We start from the raw sequence: 19,593 nt of genomic DNA on the forward strand, positions 1-19,593 counted from the left end.
AGTGGATTATTGGCTAAGTCATAAAATAGAAGGATGAAAACTTGAGGCAGGTAATACTATTTTCAAAAATTATGTGGCACTTACACCTAAATGTTGTAGGATGATTTGCACTGTTTAAAAACCTGTGGATTTTTAAAAACCTAATGTATTTGTGGGGAGGAAGGTGATCTTGATGTCTTACTCTTCTGCCATCTTGAAGCTCCTCTCCTAAAAACCTTCTCTGGCTTTGTGCTAATTATGCACAACTGACAATTTGTTAGACATGATGACACTGTAAGACATGTGAAACTCCATAGCAGCCACACAGGTCCAGAAGAGAGACCTCTTGAGGCATATTGTGCTTCTAAATCCATATGAGCATGATTGAGTAGGAGTCAGTCTTATGAGGCCCAATTTAAAAAGCCTTGACAAAGAAAGTCAAATTGGAGTTACAACTGCTGCTACTAGTGTTTTCCTTTCTTTTTTCCCTAACTTTGGGTAACGTATGAATAAAATGCTACTTTGAACATTTACTAGTATCTGCAACTTGCAGAGCCCTGTTTCATTCCCAGCCAAGGCTATAAGGTATATTCTGTGGCTCTGTTATGAATCATGGTTATTATTCTATTTATATAGAAGAACTACCTGGAGATGGCCCAGTCTTCAGTGCTTTAAACTGATTTTTCCAAATGACATATTTTAGCCCAGTTCCAAAAATGTTTCAATTGACGTGGAACTCAGTAATGCCAGGAATAAAATAATTCACTTGGGGAGGAAAAAATTTTGCATGAACTTAGAAGGAATATATGCTTCCTGTTTTCAACAAGAAAGCAGAAGATCTGAAATATTCAAGGCCAATTTGATTGGTCTTAAGTGATGTGACTTTATGGCGAGTGCTGGCGGGTCTGAATTTTTTCCTCCAGTTTAAAGACACAACTGCATAGAAGACAGTGAATAGACTGTTAAGAATATAAGTCTGTTGTATCACAGCTACCACATAGAATTATGAATATTTTGCTTTTATGCAAAGTTTTTAGTAAGTTTTGGAGCCCACCCAAAACAGAAACAAATACGATTCTTCAAGGGCATCTTCAATGTATGAAGTAAAAGCCCAAATCCAAACATGAAAGCTATTTGCGCAGCTGTTCTAAAAGAGAATGTACTGCATTTGTCCTTTACTTGGTCATTTTAAAGCTTCAAGATGGAATATCAATTCAGCCAAAATCAAAGGTGGGTTTACAATGTTGTTTGGTCTGTCAAGCAAATTAAGTCTTGCAATGTTCTTACCTAGTGATGTAAGACTTATGAAAGAGAATAGCCAGCAGCCTAAGGGAGCTGAACCAATTAGGAAGGGTGATAGAGGAGTTGGTGAGCTGTTTGCATTAATGGAGGTAATTAGGACATCTCCTGCCAAGACCAAAACCAACACTCAGCTTGGCACATCCTACAGTCAAAGTTATGAGACTGCCTGTGGATATATTTGGCACTTTATGCTGGTTGAAATGGAGCTACAAAGAAATAGAGGAGTGTGAACCATTGTAATGAGAAAAGCATATCTAAAAGATCTGGATATTAGATTTAGCTCCCACTAGCTGTGTAATCATGACAGGACATTTCATTGCTTCTTGTCTGTTTCTACATATACAAAATATGGAAATATGAGTACTTACCTCAGGGGTGTTGAGAGATCATATAATAGAAGTTATCTTTAAAAAAATAATATTTTGAGTTTGGGATCATTTTCCAAAATTTTGAGGGCAAAGAGATGCTATAAAATAACAATTTGCTTTTTTTGGACATAATTTCATTGCCATCAGTTGGAGCATATGACTACCAATAGTCAAGCATGAGTTAATTGCTGTCTAATTAAAAAACACAACGGCGATCACTGCCATCTAAATTCAGTGGTTCATTCCTGGTGTTATTGCCTAAAATAACAGGTAAGACAATCCATTAGCAGATGGTCTTAACTTTTAAGTCTAAAGGGTCGATATGAAGACTATTTTTCAGTTCTGAGGATTCTCAGCATGTTGGGTGGGCTCTTTTTATGGTGTAATGGAGGATAAAGACCACTCCTTAATTCGGGACTCAGTGTTCACTTGTTGATGGGTCTAGAAAGAGCATTCGTTGCTCGTTTAAGTGCAAAGAGTAGCCAGTAATCCAAGCCACTTTCCATACTTTTTTATTGGAATTGCTTATAAAGGGCATGGCAGTATTGACCAATTTAAGCTTACTTATGCTTCCAGGCAGAAGTAATAAAATGACCTAATCAGGCAAGAGAAATTGCATAAAGTTTGCATGATCCCCAAGCTGGAAGACAGCCCTCCAGGAACATAATCTTAAGAGTAGAGAATTGCCTTATTTTTAACTATGATTTTACTTTTTATTGTAATGAGGCCAAATCTGGTGGGAGCTCTGGTCCCAGTGGTGGAAAGAGAGAAAAATCACAGAACGTAAAGCAGGAAGTAATTGGCAGCATTGACTTTTGGTGACTGATTAATGCAGTACTGAATAAAAGCAATGTGATCTAGTGGGGGGTGGGAGAGGAGAGTCTGAGTAGAAATAGCCAAGAGTAAAATCCAGGGCTTCCAATATATTGTAAATGAGCCTCCTATGTTAGGACTGGCAAATGAAAATAGCAGTGGCTTAGATAACCAACAAGGACCTACTTACTGTATAATATAGGGAACTGTACTCAATATTTTGTAATAACCTATAAGGGAAAAGAATCTAAAAAAGAATATGTATATGTATAGATATTTAACTGAATCACTGTGCTATACACCTGAAACTAACACAACATTGTAAATCAACTATTAAAAAATAATAAAATTATGCAGAAAAATAAAAAAATGTAAAATTGGCTATAAATACAAAAAAGAAAGAAAAAAGGAAAGAAAAAGAGGAAGGAAGAAAGAAATGAGGAAAGAAAGGAAGGGAGGAAGGAAGAGAAAAGGAAGGAAGAAAATTTCTCAAGTAAAAATCTAGGCGATGTGGCAGGAAGGAAGGGAGGGAGGAAGGAAGGAAGGAAGAAAAGTTTCTTAAGTAAAAATCCAGGCAGTGTGGCACTCCCTGGTGATAGAGGGCCTAGGCACCTTCTGTCTTGTGTGATCACTATTCCCAAGAGAGCTGCCACATATGGTTCTGCTTGTCATGTCCTGCACATGGTCAAAGCCCATGATCAGCTAGCTTATCAGGCATCCTAGGGCACTGGTTGAGTCGGTCTGGAGGAAGGAGGGTCTTTTTCTAATTCACGAAAGGGGACCACCTGGACCCCAAGTTCTATGGGGAGGGTGGGCCTTTTTCTGAATCGCACAGAGCAGTGTCATGGTCCTGATGGTTCAAGATGGCTTTTCCAGTCCCAGGCCTTCTGTTCACATTCTGTTTAGCAGGAAGGAAAAACAAGGAGAAAGACAAACCTTCTCTCTTAAGAGTACTTCATAGAAGTTAAATATAACCATATCCACTTTTGTCCCGTTCTTCTGACATTTGGCCACTGCAAGGGGGGCTGGGGAATGTAGTCTTTATTTAGGTGGCTATATGGACAGCAAAAATTCAAGGATGAAGCATAGAAAACCTATTTGGGGACAGCTAAACATCTCTCCCACACCATCAAATGAAACAGACTATAGAATGAGGTTAGTGGCTTGAACCTAGTTCTGATCTGTAAATAAAACTAATGGTGAACCACTAAAATCCCTTCCAGTTTTATAATCCTACTCTATAAATCTTAAGTTTGGAATAGGAAAACAGAAAGCACATTTCCCAGACTTAGCTGATTAAAGTAGGTTCAGGGATGGGCATTTAATAACTAATGCTTAGTTGAGGCCTTAGTCTATATCAGACACTGTTCTAAGTGCTTGAGGTTGATTAACTTATTTAAATTCTTATATCAGCCCTATGAGATATTGTTAAAAATCCCCATTTTATAGATGATAAACTGAGTCACAAGAGGTTAAGTAACTCAACTGAGGCACAGTAAATGACAAACCCGGGAAGTTGACTTCTGAGTGCATGCCCTTAGTTGGAAACCTACGACCTCTAAAGTGACAAGTTGGTTCACTGAGAAGCAATCCTGGGGCCTTTGGGGGAATTATTGAGAAGGAGGCTCTTTTTTGTTGTTGTTACTAAACTAGTAGAACATAAGCCTGGAACTGTGGCAGCCTGGAACTACTTCAGAAGCAATGTGAAAGCCCATTGAGAATGAGGTCCAGGAGGAACACGGAACTGAGATGGGGAAAGAGATATTCTGGTGCTAGCAGGATTCACTGTGTCTGAAATCAGATACCCCTAGATTTTTCAGGTATTTAAATTTTTTTATTCTCATCACTACCTCCACCTGCCCCACATACCTTTTTTTAAATTGAGCTTCTGAGATTCAGTAGAGTTGTCTTCTGACAACACAGTAAGTTAACCAAATTCATGGACCTATGTCTGAAGATCATTAAGTTGCATCACTGATTAAGACACTAAAGACAGAAGATGGAGTATGTTCTTAGAGCCACATGAATTAAGCAACTTAAGTAGTAACTTGTTGAGAAGTATGGAAGAATGGAAAGCAAGAAAGTTGCATATTTAGATATGTAGGGGGTGGGGCTGAGAAGAGAAGACTGAAAATTCAGAGACAACTATCACAATAATGCTTAAGGTCTCTTTAATTTGCGTTCAACGCCTGGCTACATAACCTTGGGAAAGTTCACTCCTCTAAGCCAACATTTCTTGTGTAAGAGGAGATTAAAGCTAGCATTTATATATCTTATTTGAGGTTGTGAGGATAATATGATCATACAGGTTAAGGGCTTAGGCCAGTGCCTGGAGCACTAAATACTCAATAACATTAGCCTTCCGTAGCAGATGTGAGATTATAGAAGCAGTTTGAGGGAAGAAGCTTCAGAAATGTGGGTTAGGGCAGCATTTCAGTGTAACTAGAGAAGGCTTGTGGTTGGGGGGTCTAATTACTTTCAATTCCCGAGAGTAATTAAGACCTGAAGAACAAGTTGGGACAAAGAAAGTGGAGTAATGCTCCATTATATATATATATATATATATATATATATATATATATAATATGAAGCTAGTTTGGACCTATATTTATTTGGCAAATAAAGTTCCATTGAAGGTTTGGAAACAAAACGGTGCTGACGGATGGGGATAGCACTTGCAAAGAGATGAAAGGAAACTGTGGCTTTTAAAAAGTTGGAAATTCCCTACTGTGGGAAATGTACTAAAGAGATTACAGTGATCTAGGCCTTTTCTCCTCAGAGTGATTCTAGATCTACAGCATCAGGAACATCTGGAAGCTTGTTAGACATGCAGAATCTCAGGCCCCACTCCAGACCTACTGAACTGGAGACTACATTTTGATAAGATCCCTGTATGATTTTACGCACATTAAAATTTGGGAAGCACTGGTCAAGGCTAGAGAAAAACGCATGGATTTCATTGTTTGAAATACAAAAGAATGCAGGAATGTGGTCCCAAATCACTGGAACATCTAAATGTTGGGAATACAGTGGCTACACGTAGCATAGTTTTCTTCAGGCTCTGTCTCATTTGAGGTGTGTGCCTACCAAGTACAGAAACGTAGCACTAACCATTGATCTACATCCTATCAGTGTTCTTCACACTAAGACTGATGCTAAGGAGTAATTCTGGCTCCCCAAGTTTTAAATCTTTTAAGTGGTCTTGAAATTTTAGTGAATGATAACTCCTTGTTTATTGTGAATAAAGGAGAGTTGGATTCGTTATGTATTGCTGTATAACACATGACCCCAAAGCTAAGCAGCTTAAAGCAACAAACTGTTCTATCACTGTCTCTGTGGATCAGGAACCCAGGAGTGGCTCAGCTGGGTGGTTTGGCTCAGAATTTCTTATGAAGCTGTATCAAGCTGTTGACAGGGGCTGCAGTCAGTCATCTGAGGCTTAACTAGGGCTGAAGGATCTACTTTCAAGCTTGCTCACATAGTTGTTTGCAGGCCTCAGTTTCTCACCACATGTATGTATCCATAGACTGCATGAGTGGCTTCATGGAATGGCAGCTGGTTTTCCCAGAGCTAGTGAGCCAGGGGAGAGAGACAGAGACAGGCGGAAAGAGACAGAGAGGGGGCACTAAAAGTGGAAGTTGCAGCCTTTCATAATCTAACGATGGAAATGACACACCATCACCTTTGCCATATGTTGGTCTCACAGACCAACCTTGGTACAATATGGTAGGGGATTACACAAGGGTGTGAATATCAGCAGGTGGAGGTCATTGATAGGCCATCTTGGACCCTGGCTACTCCAGGTGCAGCTTGTATAGCTGGGAGTGTCTTCAGTCTCTATGGAGAGGAGGGTACTGAAACGATGTTTGGCTTGCAGATCTCATACCCATATTTAAACTTCAAGAGCTACTGATCCAAGCAGAAATGGATTTTAGTCCTAATTGGTGGGGGAAAGAGGGGAATATGGAAGCAAAGAACACCTATTCACTTGAGATTGCCTTTATATTCCAAAAAATTGGATGCAGAACACTCTCAGCAGTTCTTTAATTCATAATTGCCTCAAAAGTGGGGAAGGGATGTTTTACTTGAAAATAGTCAAACCGACTCCTCTAAACAGGCCATACTTGCCCGCGTACTAACCTTCCTACATCAAAGGTTGGCCACAATGAATGATGAATGTAACCAAATGTTGGGAAAACTTTTGCAACTCCTCTTATCAACAGGCCTGCAGATTCTGCTTCAGGTGATGCCATATGCTTCTTGGTCAGCTCTGTGCATCTTTATGCAGTCTCTCACACTGAACCGGGCATATGATGAACCCAGCCCACTTTACCTCCCATTGTCTATATAGACTATTAAAACTGAAAAAAGATTGTGTAGAAGAGCTACTGTTGCCCATCTCCATGGAATTTTGGCTGGGATAGATACCTCCAGTTCCTATATAAAAAGTATTTAGGGACTTCCCTGGCAGTCCAGTGGTTAAGACTTTGCGCTTCTACTGCAAGGGGCTTGGGTTCGACCAGGGATCTAAGATCTGCATACCATGTGGCATGGCCAAAAAAAAAAATTTTTTTTCTTTTAAATTTTTCTTCTTCATTACAGAGATATTCAGAGGAAAAACTCTGAATACATCACTAATCATCAACATCACTAATCATCAGGGAAATGCAAATTAAAACCACAATGAGATATCACATCACACCTTTAGAATAAACAAGAAATAAGTGTTGGAGAGGATGTGGACAAAAGGGAACACTCATGCGCTGTTGGTGGGAATGTAAATTGGTGCAGCCACTGTGAAAGTTCCTCAAAATGTTAAAAATAGAACTACTATATAATCCAGCAATTCCACTTCTGGGTATTTATTCAAAGAAAACAAAAACACTAATTTGAAAAGATATATACACCCTTATGTTCATTGCAGCATTAATTACAATAGCCAAGATATGGAGACAATCTAAGAGCCCATCAACAGATGAATGGATAAAGAAGATGTGGTACATATGCAAGTTGTTACCTGTGCTTCTGACAAATTGGCTATGGGTGGAATGTTCCAAAGACCCCCTCCTGGAGTTCAATACATTTGCTAGAGTGACTAACAGAACCCAGAGAAACATTTTACTTACTAGATGACTGGTTTACTATAAAAGTTTATAACTCAGAAACAGCCAGGTGAAAGAGATGCATAGGGCAAGGTATGTGGAAAGGGCTCTGAGCTTGCATGCCCTCTCCAGACCCTCTCCCCAGATCTGCACATGTTCACCAACCTGGAAGCTCTCTGAACCCCAACCTTTTGGATTTTTATGGAAGCTTCATTACACAGACTGATTGATTAAATCACTGGCCATTGGTGATTGAACTCAATCTCTAGCCTCTCTCCCTTCCCAGGAGGTTGGGGACAGGGTAAGGGGGTGACTGGGGGTGAGGTGGGAGTGGGACTGAAAGTTCCAACTCTCTAATCTCAGGGTTGGTTCCCACAGCAACTGGCCCCCATCCTTAGATCAGTAGGGACTTCCCCAAAGTCACCTCATTAACGTAACAAAAGACACCTTCAGGGCTCTCCTCAGGAAATTCCAAGAGTTTTAGAAGCTATGTGCCAGGAATGGGTAACAAGACCAACTATATATTTCTTATTATAAATCACAATATCACACCTTCTAAGAAGACTAACACAAGAATTCAGCTAAAACATTGAGAATTGAAAAGTTAGCCATTATTTGATCTAACGTCTCCTTCAATATAATGGATTTTCTTTGGTATCCAAGACTTCTGATAAATGAATCGTACTTAGATTAAACCCAACTCTGTCTCCCTGAATTACTCACCAATTGGTTCTTGTTCTCTGAAAGAGTAGTTCAGCTTACTCTATGACTGCCTTTCAAGTGCTATTAAATAAAAATGCAAGTTTTAATACTAGGTCCTCATCTTTGACCTTAGGGAGTCACTTAAATACTTTGACTCACTGTTTCTTCAACTGCAAAATGGCAAGTCCTACTTTGTTCATGTCATAGGGTTGTTGGGAAAGTAACAGTAACCATTTCTTAAATATTTACTATGTTCTCGGTATTAATGAGAACTTTATACACTGAGTTATTAATACTTCTAATCCTATGAGGCTGATGGTATTATTCCCATTTTACTGAGGAGAAAGTTGAGGCTGAGAAAAATTAAATAACTTGGCCAACTACTACAGAGTCATAGGACTAGGATTTGAACACAGTTCTGTCTGGCAGCAAATTCCTGGACTTAATCATTTTACTCTTTGGCCTGCTATGAAAGAAAGTACTTCATAAATTTCAATTATTCAAATATTTCAAATGATTTCCTTTAGCCTTTTCTCCAGGTGAAACATTCTCATTTTTTTTCAGTTATTCCTTGAAGAACTATCATTTCCCCAGCCCATATCATTAGATTCACTGTCCTCATGGAGTAGCATGTTTTTAAGGTTCCCACTTAATATATCCCAGCTAGAATGGGAAGTGATGTCCTAATGTGGCTAGAGTTAGGAACAATATTCCACAATGCTTCTCCAGCTCATAACATGTATGTTCTACCTGTTTCTGAACCCAGACAAGCTAAAGCTTTGTTATCATCCTCCTCAATAGGCTGCAAGGGTCAAACATGCTGGAACTTGTGTCTGAAATGAATGAATCAGTGTAGAATCTGAGTTCAACATCTTTTTTTTTTTTTTGCGGTACGTGGGCCTCTCATTGCTGTGGCCTTTCCCGCTGCGGAGCGCAGTCTCCGGACGCACAGGCTCAGCGGCTATGGCTCACGGGCCCAGCCGCTCTGCGGCATGTGGGATCTTCCCGGACCGGGGCACGAGCCCGTGTCCCCTGCATCGGCAGGCGTACTCTCAACCACTGCGCCACCAGGGAAGCCAGAGTTTGTGGATTTTTAAAGAAATAAGTCAGAGTGGATTTTTTTTTTCCTTTAAAAAAGTCACACCACTGACTTGCATTTTCTTGAGTGGGAGAGAAAGGGAGGGGTGGGCTGCTGGGACGTTCCTAACTTTGGGTACCCAAAAGCAAGTATGTGGAGAAGAGAGACTGAGATCCACCGCTTCTGAGGCAACTTTTGTATCAGCTGCCTGGGCTAAGAGGTATGAGATTAAGAGCAGTGAGATTATGTTATGGCCCTTGTTTCAGCTGAAGACAAAGTGTAGACTGCATAGTAGGATCCCACTGGATGCCTGTTAAGTAGGTTAGGTTGAAGCATGTGATTATGTCTGATGGATGGGTGGGAAACTCAGTGCCAGGTACCCTGGAGGTGCTCAGTCAATATGGGTTCATCTTAGCAATAATGCTGAGGTTTCAACTACTACTTGATGGTTTCATTTTACAATTTGTACGGGCAGAGCAGGAATCATCATCGAAGCTGGGAGGGTCTAGCACTAGGTGTTTAGAAAAACCATTTCATTTCTTATGTTTTGGAGGATGAGAACTAAAGGGGACTAGTGTATTTCTTTGTGCCCCGAGAATCGCATGTATTTATCTTTTGGCCTTGACATGGTCATAAAATATGTTTTCTTTAAAGGAAAAATTTATGGAAAACTCATATTCATGTTGAATGATTTTAGGGTTGATTTGTTATTTATGCATTTCTTTCTAATTGTGTTTTTTTCTTTTTACATTGCAAAAGAAGTAGACTCTGGCTATGAAGTCCAAACTATCACTGGGGAAAATGAACTTCACCAAGTCATTTGTCATGACAAAAATGGCTTATCAGTCATAGTTAAAACAATCTAGGAGTTGGTAAAGATATTTTGATTTGTTCTTGTGAAAGATTTACTTCTTAAGACAAGTCCAGAATACTTAAAATACTGAAGTGCAAATACTTAGATAGCAAATGTATTTAAACCTCAAAACTCAAAAACGTTTAGGAGACCATGTATTTGCCTATGGGATCAATAAAGCACTTGAAAATATTTTGTTTTATAGTCACACATTTTATTACAAATTTCTTTTATTTTGTACCTAATAGAAAAGCAAGTTTGGAGTCTATTTACAAGTACTATATACATTTACATATATTACATACAGTTAATGAATTTAAAGAAAATGGGCAGAGAAACACAATATATATGGAAGAAGATGCCACTGTACATGGTTTATTATCATGGTCCTTAGTATTACTGAATCTTTACTATAGTAATAAATACAGTTCTATATTTACACACCTTATAAAACATCTCATAAATGTATTTTTTTCAATTCCAAGTTAAAACATCTGATCAAAATAAACATGCTTATATAAAAATAAATCTACCTAACAGTCTTTTGGTTTGGATGTAGTGAAGCTAATGTAGTATAATAGAAATTATTAATTCATCCTTTGACCTTTAGTATTTAATAATTTTGCCTTGTACAATACCTAACACATGTATTAAATATGGAATAAGCAGAGAAGTCATGTTCTTGACATCAGGTAGGTTGATCCAAAGACAACATAGCTAAAACCAAGCTAAATAAACAGGATAATATATTACCAAGTTCCTGTTGAGTCAAAAGTGGTTTCAGACATTGTTGCTAACGCTACTAGAGGTACCTGTGAGAAGTTATGTCAGTGGATTTAGTTTATGCTGTGTCTGCATTTGATTGTTACCTTATGATGCACATCAGTTTGAATCAAGTGATAAAACCTCCTGTGAAAAACGTGCACTCACCCAGGGGGAAAATAATCCCAGGTTGCTTACCGTCTTTTCTGCGAATGTCCATTGCCGGCAATGGAGTTTTCTTCGAACCTCTGGGCACCAAGGAGTTAAAAATGAATTAGACAAGACCTCATCTGTACATCATTGCATTCATGGCAATTTATGAATTTGAGTTCATTTTCCTTTCAAAGTATTTGTAAGCAGTTTTATTCCACTGAGGGTGGAACCATCTAGTGCTGATACCTAAAATCTAGCATCTCTAAAAATGATGTGACTATGAATGAATTAATAGTGCCTTATGTTATCCATTCACAGGGGTATTGGTGACCTGGAAGGATCCTTTCTGAGGAAAGGTGATGCGGTACTAAAACATCTCCACATGGTCATTAAAATGAAATCCTACTGGTCACAACCATTACTTAGTAATGTAGGCCATTTAAAAACTTTTATTTTCCTAATACCTCCAACCATATATGAAGGGGTTTTCTGGTTTAAAACCCCTTTCGTAAGCAAGTGAGTTGAAAAAGAATTAAATTGAAATCATGGAGAATTTTTTGAACATTTCAATCTGTTTTTAAAATATTTATATATATTTTAGGCTTACCTGAAGAGTGTGACTGAGTTATATAGCTTGAACGAGTTATATAAGCAGCATTTAGACTTATTTTATTTTTCACTCTCTTGTATCAATAATTATCAGCTTTTTGACACTGAGAGGTTTTTTTTTTTTTTTTTAAATCAAGTTTCAACTCAGCTCTTTTTAGTTACTGCTCTGATATACTCAACCTCACATTTTTGGGTTTTCAATTTTTGAAAACTTTCTCTCACATATTAATTAGAGACATGGGACAAATGCCACAGATGAAAGATGACAGCTTTCGGTCATCGGATAAGCTGGTGGTGACCCAGAATTGGAAGGCAGGTTATAGGCTCTGCTGGCACTGGTGAAGGTTACCAAGGCCTGAGTTGAGTCACAGGACTGTTTCTCAACATCATCAGAGTTAATAGACATCAGGCTTGTGTGTTTCGATCTTGTCCAGAAGTGGGTTTGCTTTCCCAGGCTCCCCAGATCCTCCTTAAAATGAGGATTGAAGAGGATGTAGAGAAGGGGATTGAGACATGCAGGAAGGGGGACAATCACCAGAAGGATAAACTTAATTACTTCAGGGCTGATGAATGTGAGGTTCAGTAGAGAGGAGAAGGACAAGAAAGCCACCGGGCAGTAAAGGATACAGTTGGTGAAGAGCAACAGAGCAATGTGCTTCACCATAGAACAGTCCCAAATATTCTCCAGGTCTCCCTTTTCCAAATTGCAGTAGAGCTTGGTGTAGGCAATGGTCATCACGAGGAAGCAAAGGGAATTGAGCAAGACGAGGGCCACCATGTAGCCTGTGGCGCTGGGCTCCCCAAAGGGCAGCGGCAGGCAGAGCGGGGAGGCGCTGTACTCGCTGCCGCCCAGCAGAGGAACCGCGGCGATGGTCGCCGCCAGCATGGCGCAGAGCGCAACGATTGCTTTCAGACTGGAAAAAGGAGTTTTCGTTTCGAATTTTGCAGAGCATTTCACAGAGAACCCACGCTCCAGGGCTGCCAGGGTAAGCAGGAAAACCGAGGATTCCGAAGCAAAAATGGACAAAAACCCGACGACCTGGCAGCCGACCCCCTGCTCCCACCACGCACCGTGCTGCGCAAAGCTGCCAAAAGTAAAGGCATCCACGCCAGCCAGCACAGCACTGGAGACCCCCGTGAGCATGTTCACCACGGCTATTAACCCAATTAACAGTTTTACGGAGGAAATGTACAGAGGGGCTCTGAACACGGTTGAAGTCACCAGGGCATTACACGTCAGGGCCAAAACTGCTATGGTCCACACTCCAATGCGGATCAGCCAGCTACCGAACAGGTATTCGCAGAGTTTGAAAGGGCCTAGAGGTCCAAGGAAGAAAAAGACTGGGTATCAAATTAGGGTTCACAACTTTTGCCAAATTACCTCTTTGTTTCTCTTGTTAGGACACCAAGAGATAGAGACCAGTAACAGCCATGGTAACACACAGTTCCCTTATGGCATACTCCACTTTATTAAACCACTATTTAATATAAAGGTGAATATACCGGGTGCCCAGATTTTCAAGCTATGCCCAGAGAAATGGAGCCGGGGAGTTTAAATCACTGGATTCAGGTCCCCCAAATACAGCAGTGTGAGGGCCAGGTAACAAGTCAGATCTCTGGTTTTTGTTTTTTTTTTAATAAAGTTTTTTTTTTGTTTGTTTGTTTGATGTGGACCATATTTAAAGTCTTTTTTGAGTTTGTTACAATATTGCTTCTGTTTTTTTTTGTTTTGTTGTTTTGGTCTGGAGGCATGTGGGATCTTTTCTCCCCGACCAGGGATCGAAGCCGCACCCCCTGCATTGGAAGGCGAAGTCTTAACCACTGGACCACCAGGGAAGTCCCTCCTGGGCGTTTTATGATATTTGTCCAGAATGCTTCAAAAAAGGTTCTGTAAACAGGGAAGGAGAATCCTAGGGAAATACTCAGTGATGTTAGAAGAGGAAGTATGAAGGTGCATTTCATGAGAATGTCATCTTAGGTTTACATTGACGTTTGACGTTTAGGTGCAAGGAACCATCAAATTGTTGAAAATGAAATATCAACCCTCCCCAGCTGTCTTTTTTTTTTTTTTTTCAACTGGCCTATCCTATTTCAGGGAATGGGACAAACAATTAAGTGAATAATATATATAGTTTTTACTTATCTCTAAAACTATTATTTGCTTTAACCAAATAGCTATTTAGAGAAGACTTACAAGAAATCACTGTCAAAAATCAGTGATTACATGAAGCAAGACTGTTGCATACCAGACTAAATAGCTAATATTATTTTAAAAATTACATATACTTCTAACTATAAGATTGGTTCTTTCATTTCCATTAATCTGAATCAAAAGTCTCCTACAAAGATCCTATTTATGAATGGAGACCAACTCCAGGGAACGAACATTTGTATTTTAAAGGTCCCCATGGGGTGGGATATTGATGAGCTGCAAAGATGGCACAGATTTTGCCTTGAAGTGTAGCCAAATGTCCCTGATGGCCTCAGAATTAAGGGTGGGTACTGCTGTTGAGCAGTTCTGATGCCTTTCTCACCTGGGGAAGGTGAGCATTGCACCGAATGAAGGGCTTTCAGGTCTTCCTCAAAATCAAGCAGGAAATCTTCAAGATCACGCTCATCTGCAGGAATGAGAAGTTCTGGAATGATTAGTTCTGTCTCTCTTTTCAGGGGCCGACTTCCAGGGAGGAGAGTCCTGGATTGCCCTAGAGACATGAAATGTCACAAAGGGAACTGAGGGTCAGACATCCCACTTTTCCCTGGGCTTTCTTGCAAGTCTATTATAAAATTGCTTTGGGATGTTCTACTCAAGCTACTATATGACAGAATTTCAGCAGAACTGGGGGCAAGGGACAGTAACCCTGGACTCCCTGTCATAACGTCGAAGCTCTCTCATTCTGTTCTTGTTCCCTGGAGCTCACGATGGCCCCAAATTGCACTGACCTAAATTAGAGAGAGAGCGTGGGCCTCTCCATTCAGTGGAAGAACCACTTTATCCAATTTTCTAACACTTAGATAGCTATAGTGCAAATGTTCTGAGCTGTGTTCTCTGAGTACAAGAGGGAGAATTAGTAAGTTTCAATCTTTCTGGGGAATTCTGCTTAACAGAGGACAAATCAAGTAACTGGTGCTTGGATTAGCTATCCATGAAACAGGAGTTTTGTGATCTAACACACTTACTGATTTAATTGGTCTGGGGTGAGGTTTGGGCACCAGTGTTTTTTAAAAGCTTCTGTGTGATTACAATATATGGACCAGGGTTTTAAATCGTTGTCCTTGAAAATAAACTCCACGAAGAACCTTGTCTCTCTCGTTCATTGTGTGCCTCTAGGGCATAGAACAGTGCCTGGCACACAGTAGACACTCTAATTGTTTATTTTTTTGGGGGGAGGGTTGAATAAATATAGTAGAAATTAGGGTGGGTGAGGCAGAAAAAGCAAAAATGAAAGCAAGAACAAGAGCAAGACATGTGCTGTAGCCTAAAATAAAAAAGCCAAGGGCTATAATATCAGCTCCTTAATCAAGTCTGTGTGCAGGAAGAAAAGTTAAGATAATGTGCAGACAGACTGAATCGTACTTGCTTGGGAATCAACAAATCATTAAGACCCAAAGGAAGAAAAGCCAGTCTATTTAGACTCTGTGCAAACTTGCAAGGTTGGCAGGGAAAGGAAATTGGGGGCTGCCCAGAGCACTGCCTCATTACCACAGGTGTGGTTTGAGGTACATTGTTGTCTATTTAAGTCAGGTCTTGCTTCAAGGAAAGCCAAGTGCTTTACAGACATTATTTCATTTCACTTTCCTGACAGCTAGCCTTTGTGGGGTGTAGGTGGGGAAGAATGTTTTAGGATTAGTTGGATAAGAAGTTGGATTCTTAAGCCCTTCTGCTGAAATATGGAGGCATCTAAAATGTCTATATCCTCCATTCCCCACTGGGGTTTAAGAATAAAAATAGATTGTATTTTCTGGAGAAAAAAGCGCAGAAGCATGTTTGAAAAAGTTATCCACAGGGATAAGGCCCTCAAAAAAGTTTATGAAAATATTGATAATCAATTTTAATATTTACCCCTGAGGACAATATGTGCTAAAAGGGATCTAATTGTAAATATAAGTATTAAGAAATCCCTTAGAGAAAAGATGACTTTTTAGAATGAATCCTAAAGGAGTTTTCTCTTTCTCTAAGAATCTTTAAAAAGTGGGATTGATCCTCAACTTGCTGGGGTGATCACATAGGGACTTGTTTGGAGTTCAGATGATCTGCTCGATGACTTTTCAAGCCCCGTTCAGACACAATTTCATCACAGTGACATAGCAGCTCTTACCTTGAACTTGAAACATTCCAGCATCTTTCTTATGAAGGTCATCTGCACTGCTGTTGTCGCCTTTATTCCATTGATTAGAAATTTTATAGACATTTTCACATACTCCAAATGCACAGCACTGATATGCATAAGGCATTTCTATAACCCTTTGAATGAACAAAACCAAACAAAAACACACACTTAAAGAAATAGATTGTTAAATACAGTGCTCATCTTTCACTTAATAATTCTGCCTGTGGATCTTAGCCTTAATAAGTAATCTAAAATATTAACTATGTGCATAAAGATGTTGATTACAGTGCTATTCATAACAACGGAGTTATTAAAAATTATTGCCATGAAATGTTGACAGTTGCTGAGGCTGAGTGATGGATATATTATTTTCTCTACTTTTGAGTTTGAAGATTTCCATAATAAAAACACTAAAAAATGACTGTTAGGAAAATTGTAACACCATTAAAAAGTGCTTATGGTATGACATAACGTAAAGTGACAAAAAGGTGATATAAGTTTGTATACGTACTGTGATTCTAACAATTAAAAATACATTGGAAACAAAATCTGGAAGGAAATAACATAAAACTTTGTTTAAGGGTATCTGTAGACATTTTTTCCTCTCTTTTATTTTCTAAACTCTCTTTTGGGGTTATGGTTTTAAAGTATGTAAAAAGTACTGTGGTTTAATATATATACAGAATATATATATGTGTATATACATATATATGTGTATATACATATATATATAAAATCTTTCAAGGGACTTTATCGCTAATAAGTGTAACAGGTTTTAAAGAGCATTACTTCCTCAAACAAATATTAATTTAGTACATTTTATTAGAACATATACATAAGCAAGACGAATTTAAACATGTCAACAGGAGTACAATTATGTTATAATGTTATTTAATTACATGTCCTAGTTTGTATCTCACGGATCAATGGTTTTCAAACTCTTTCCATGAACTCTGTGGTTCCAGGAGGCATCTTTGAAGAAGGAAGGAAGTGTGGTCAGGAAGACACGTTCTCCCACTCCAGGGCTTGTCCTAACAATGCCCCAGGGGTGGGGGACTTGAAGGCATGAAATGCAATTCAAAAGAGTCCCATAAATTTTGAAAACCACTATAACACGTCTATTGTTTCACATGACCACAAATGTATCCTATTAGTTTTAATGACAAACTCACTTGAGTTCTGGAAAGTTTTCAGATGATATCAAGCTCTGTAAGGCATGATTTCCTGTTAATTTTAAGTGAGTTAAACCATGTAACCCAGTTACAGGAAAAGACGACAGGCGGTTGGATGATAGGTCCCTGCAAAACATCAAACAACAATTGGCTTTTAGTCTGTGTTAGCATAAAACGATTATGTTAAAAAAGCAACCTAAAGATGATTAAACTGCTCCATAAAAACTTCTAAGCAGGGTCCTTCCTCTTAATGGTAAAAGGAACCATTTTGGTTTTAGCTCCTGAACAACTCTTCTATTTACCATCAGAATTGCAGGAGAAAAATGTTTTAATCACACCCAAATTGTAATTTCTACATTCAGCTTAATTCTGCCAGATGGGGACATCGAAAATCAAGTGGAGGGTGCTACACATAATTTGAAAAGTGGTGCTGACTAGATCAAGTTAGGGGTGAGGGGGAAAACATTGTTGGGGGTTTATTTTCTTCCTTCTCGCCATAACTTCTGTCTGACCAGTTCCTTCTTTGTCTCTGAGACACAGGAGAGAGGGAGAGGAAAGAGCAAGAGATGGAAAGGGAGGGAAAAAATGGACAGGAAGATTTTCTGTTAGTCAGGATGGCAAACTGTAAAATGAAAGACCTTTAGAACTGAACTGATTACTTAGTCCATTCCACCTGATGGCTCAGCAAAAATGGAAAATTTCACCTCAATCACCAGAACCAGCTGTTACCCAGATCGTCATTTATCCACATAAGGACGCACATGGCCTTGGAGGGGTGGGGGGTGGGAAGTGGGGTGCTCCTTTCTGATGTGATCCAGCTCCAGTGCAGGAGACACTGAGGGCTGGGCATTCTGTGTACTCGGGCTTTTTCAGCAAAACCAACATTTTTGATTAATCAGATGGGGCCCAATTATTAAAAGACATGCCATAAACAAGTCATGAAATACTCACAGCTTTCTTAGAGATGGCAAAGTGGAAAATGCATTGGGGTGAATAATGGCAATTTTGTTCCAAGCTAAATTCCTATAAAAAAAAAAAAAAGCCAAGTGAGAGGATTATATAAAAGAAGACTGTGTGAAGTTTTACCATATATATTCATTCTTCTAACAAAATGTAATTTCCATTCAGGACAGGAGCAATTAACTTATCAAATCATCTTTCAGAGGCAGATATTAATAGTATAAAATGATGAAAGAGAGAATTTTAAAGCAACCTTGTTTAAATCAATCCAGGAAAATCCTTCAGGTGGAGACTTTAGATTTTACTCTTTTCTTGCTAAAAAGTTGACTTTAACATGGTTGTAAAATTTTATTAGGGCATTTCTAAGATGAGTAGGGGTCAGGGAATTGGAAGAGACAGGAACTTCTGAGGCTCTTCCTCTGACAGGCAAGTAAATTTTAAGTTATAAAATGTCCCCGGATATGTAATGAAACTCAACAAAAATTTGTGTACATTGTCCATGTATGTCAGGCCTTAAGAGAAACACAGAGATACTTTAAAAAAAAATTCCCAATGAAGAGAATGGACATTTAATTCTTTTTTTTTTTTTTTTTTTTTTTTTTTTTTTTGCGGTAGGCGGGCCTCTCACTGTTGTGGCCTCTCCCGTTGCGGAGCACAGGCTCCGGACGCGCAGGCGCGGCGGCCATGGCTCACGGGCCCAGCAGCTCCGCGGCATGTGGGATCTTCCCGCACCGGGGCACGAACTCGTGTCCCCTGCATCAGCAGGTGGACTCTCAACCATTGCGCCACCAGGGAAGCCCCTGGACATTTAATTCTTAACTGGGAAATGAAGAAGAGAGGGGCTAGCATATGTTAGAAATAAAAACCTTTGATAACAAAATCTACAATTTATTGAGAAATAAAATTCACTCACCCCTTCCCTCCACAGACATATATGTAATGCAATGTAGATAATTTTACAGGAATAAGAAATTTGACATTTTAGAAAAAGCAATGAACTTAAAATTCGTATTTTTAAAATTCATAACTCAGAAGGGAACTAAAGTGTAGACATTTGAGGAAACTGAAAGTGATCACTGTCAACTTTTCTCTAGCACAGAAAAGTAATTTATTCATGGTGTTGGGCCCCCTGAGTTACTTAGGATAAGTGATATTCACAGAACATTTACATTCTCATTTGAAAGGCCCCTGAACTGGGGAAAACTGGAAGCCTTTTTAGTTTTCTCCTTTCATCGATGGCAGAACAAAAGAAAATTCCAGCTAACGAGGGGAAGGAATGGCATGGAAGGAGTGGGAAAGCTACAAATGGGAATTGGGCAGGAGACTGTCTTCTGTTGAGCTGCTCATCAAATACGTGTCCAGTGAGGGTTGCAAGCCCTGCCATCTGCACTAGATGCTGGGGATAAGAAGAT

General features: G+C 39.3%; 1 protein-coding gene across 3 annotated transcripts in view; it reads right to left on the reverse strand.

Annotated features, from left to right (window-relative positions):
* Positions 1-11,638: 11,638 nt before the first annotated feature.
* LGR5 (leucine rich repeat containing G protein-coupled receptor 5) overlaps positions 11,639-19,593 on the reverse strand; it is a 119,672-nt gene continuing 111,717 nt past the window's right edge. For all 3 annotated transcript variants that reach the window (XM_079936325.1, XM_079936324.1, XM_079936323.1), the window contains 5 exons: positions 18,173-18,244; positions 17,222-17,347; positions 16,038-16,183; positions 14,256-14,339; positions 11,639-13,038 (listed from right to left, as the gene is read on the reverse strand). In XM_079936325.1, the coding sequence (XP_079792451.1) occupies positions 11,951-13,038; positions 14,256-14,339; positions 16,038-16,183; positions 17,222-17,347; positions 18,173-18,244 (1,516 nt within the window). In that variant the 3' untranslated portion in view covers positions 11,639-11,950. The remainder of the gene's footprint in view (positions 13,039-14,255; positions 14,340-16,037; positions 16,184-17,221; positions 17,348-18,172; positions 18,245-19,593) is intronic.

This window comes from Stenella coeruleoalba (assembly GCF_951394435.1).
Source record: "Stenella coeruleoalba genome assembly, chromosome: 11".
NCBI lineage: Eukaryota > Metazoa > Chordata > Mammalia > Artiodactyla > Delphinidae > Stenella > Stenella coeruleoalba.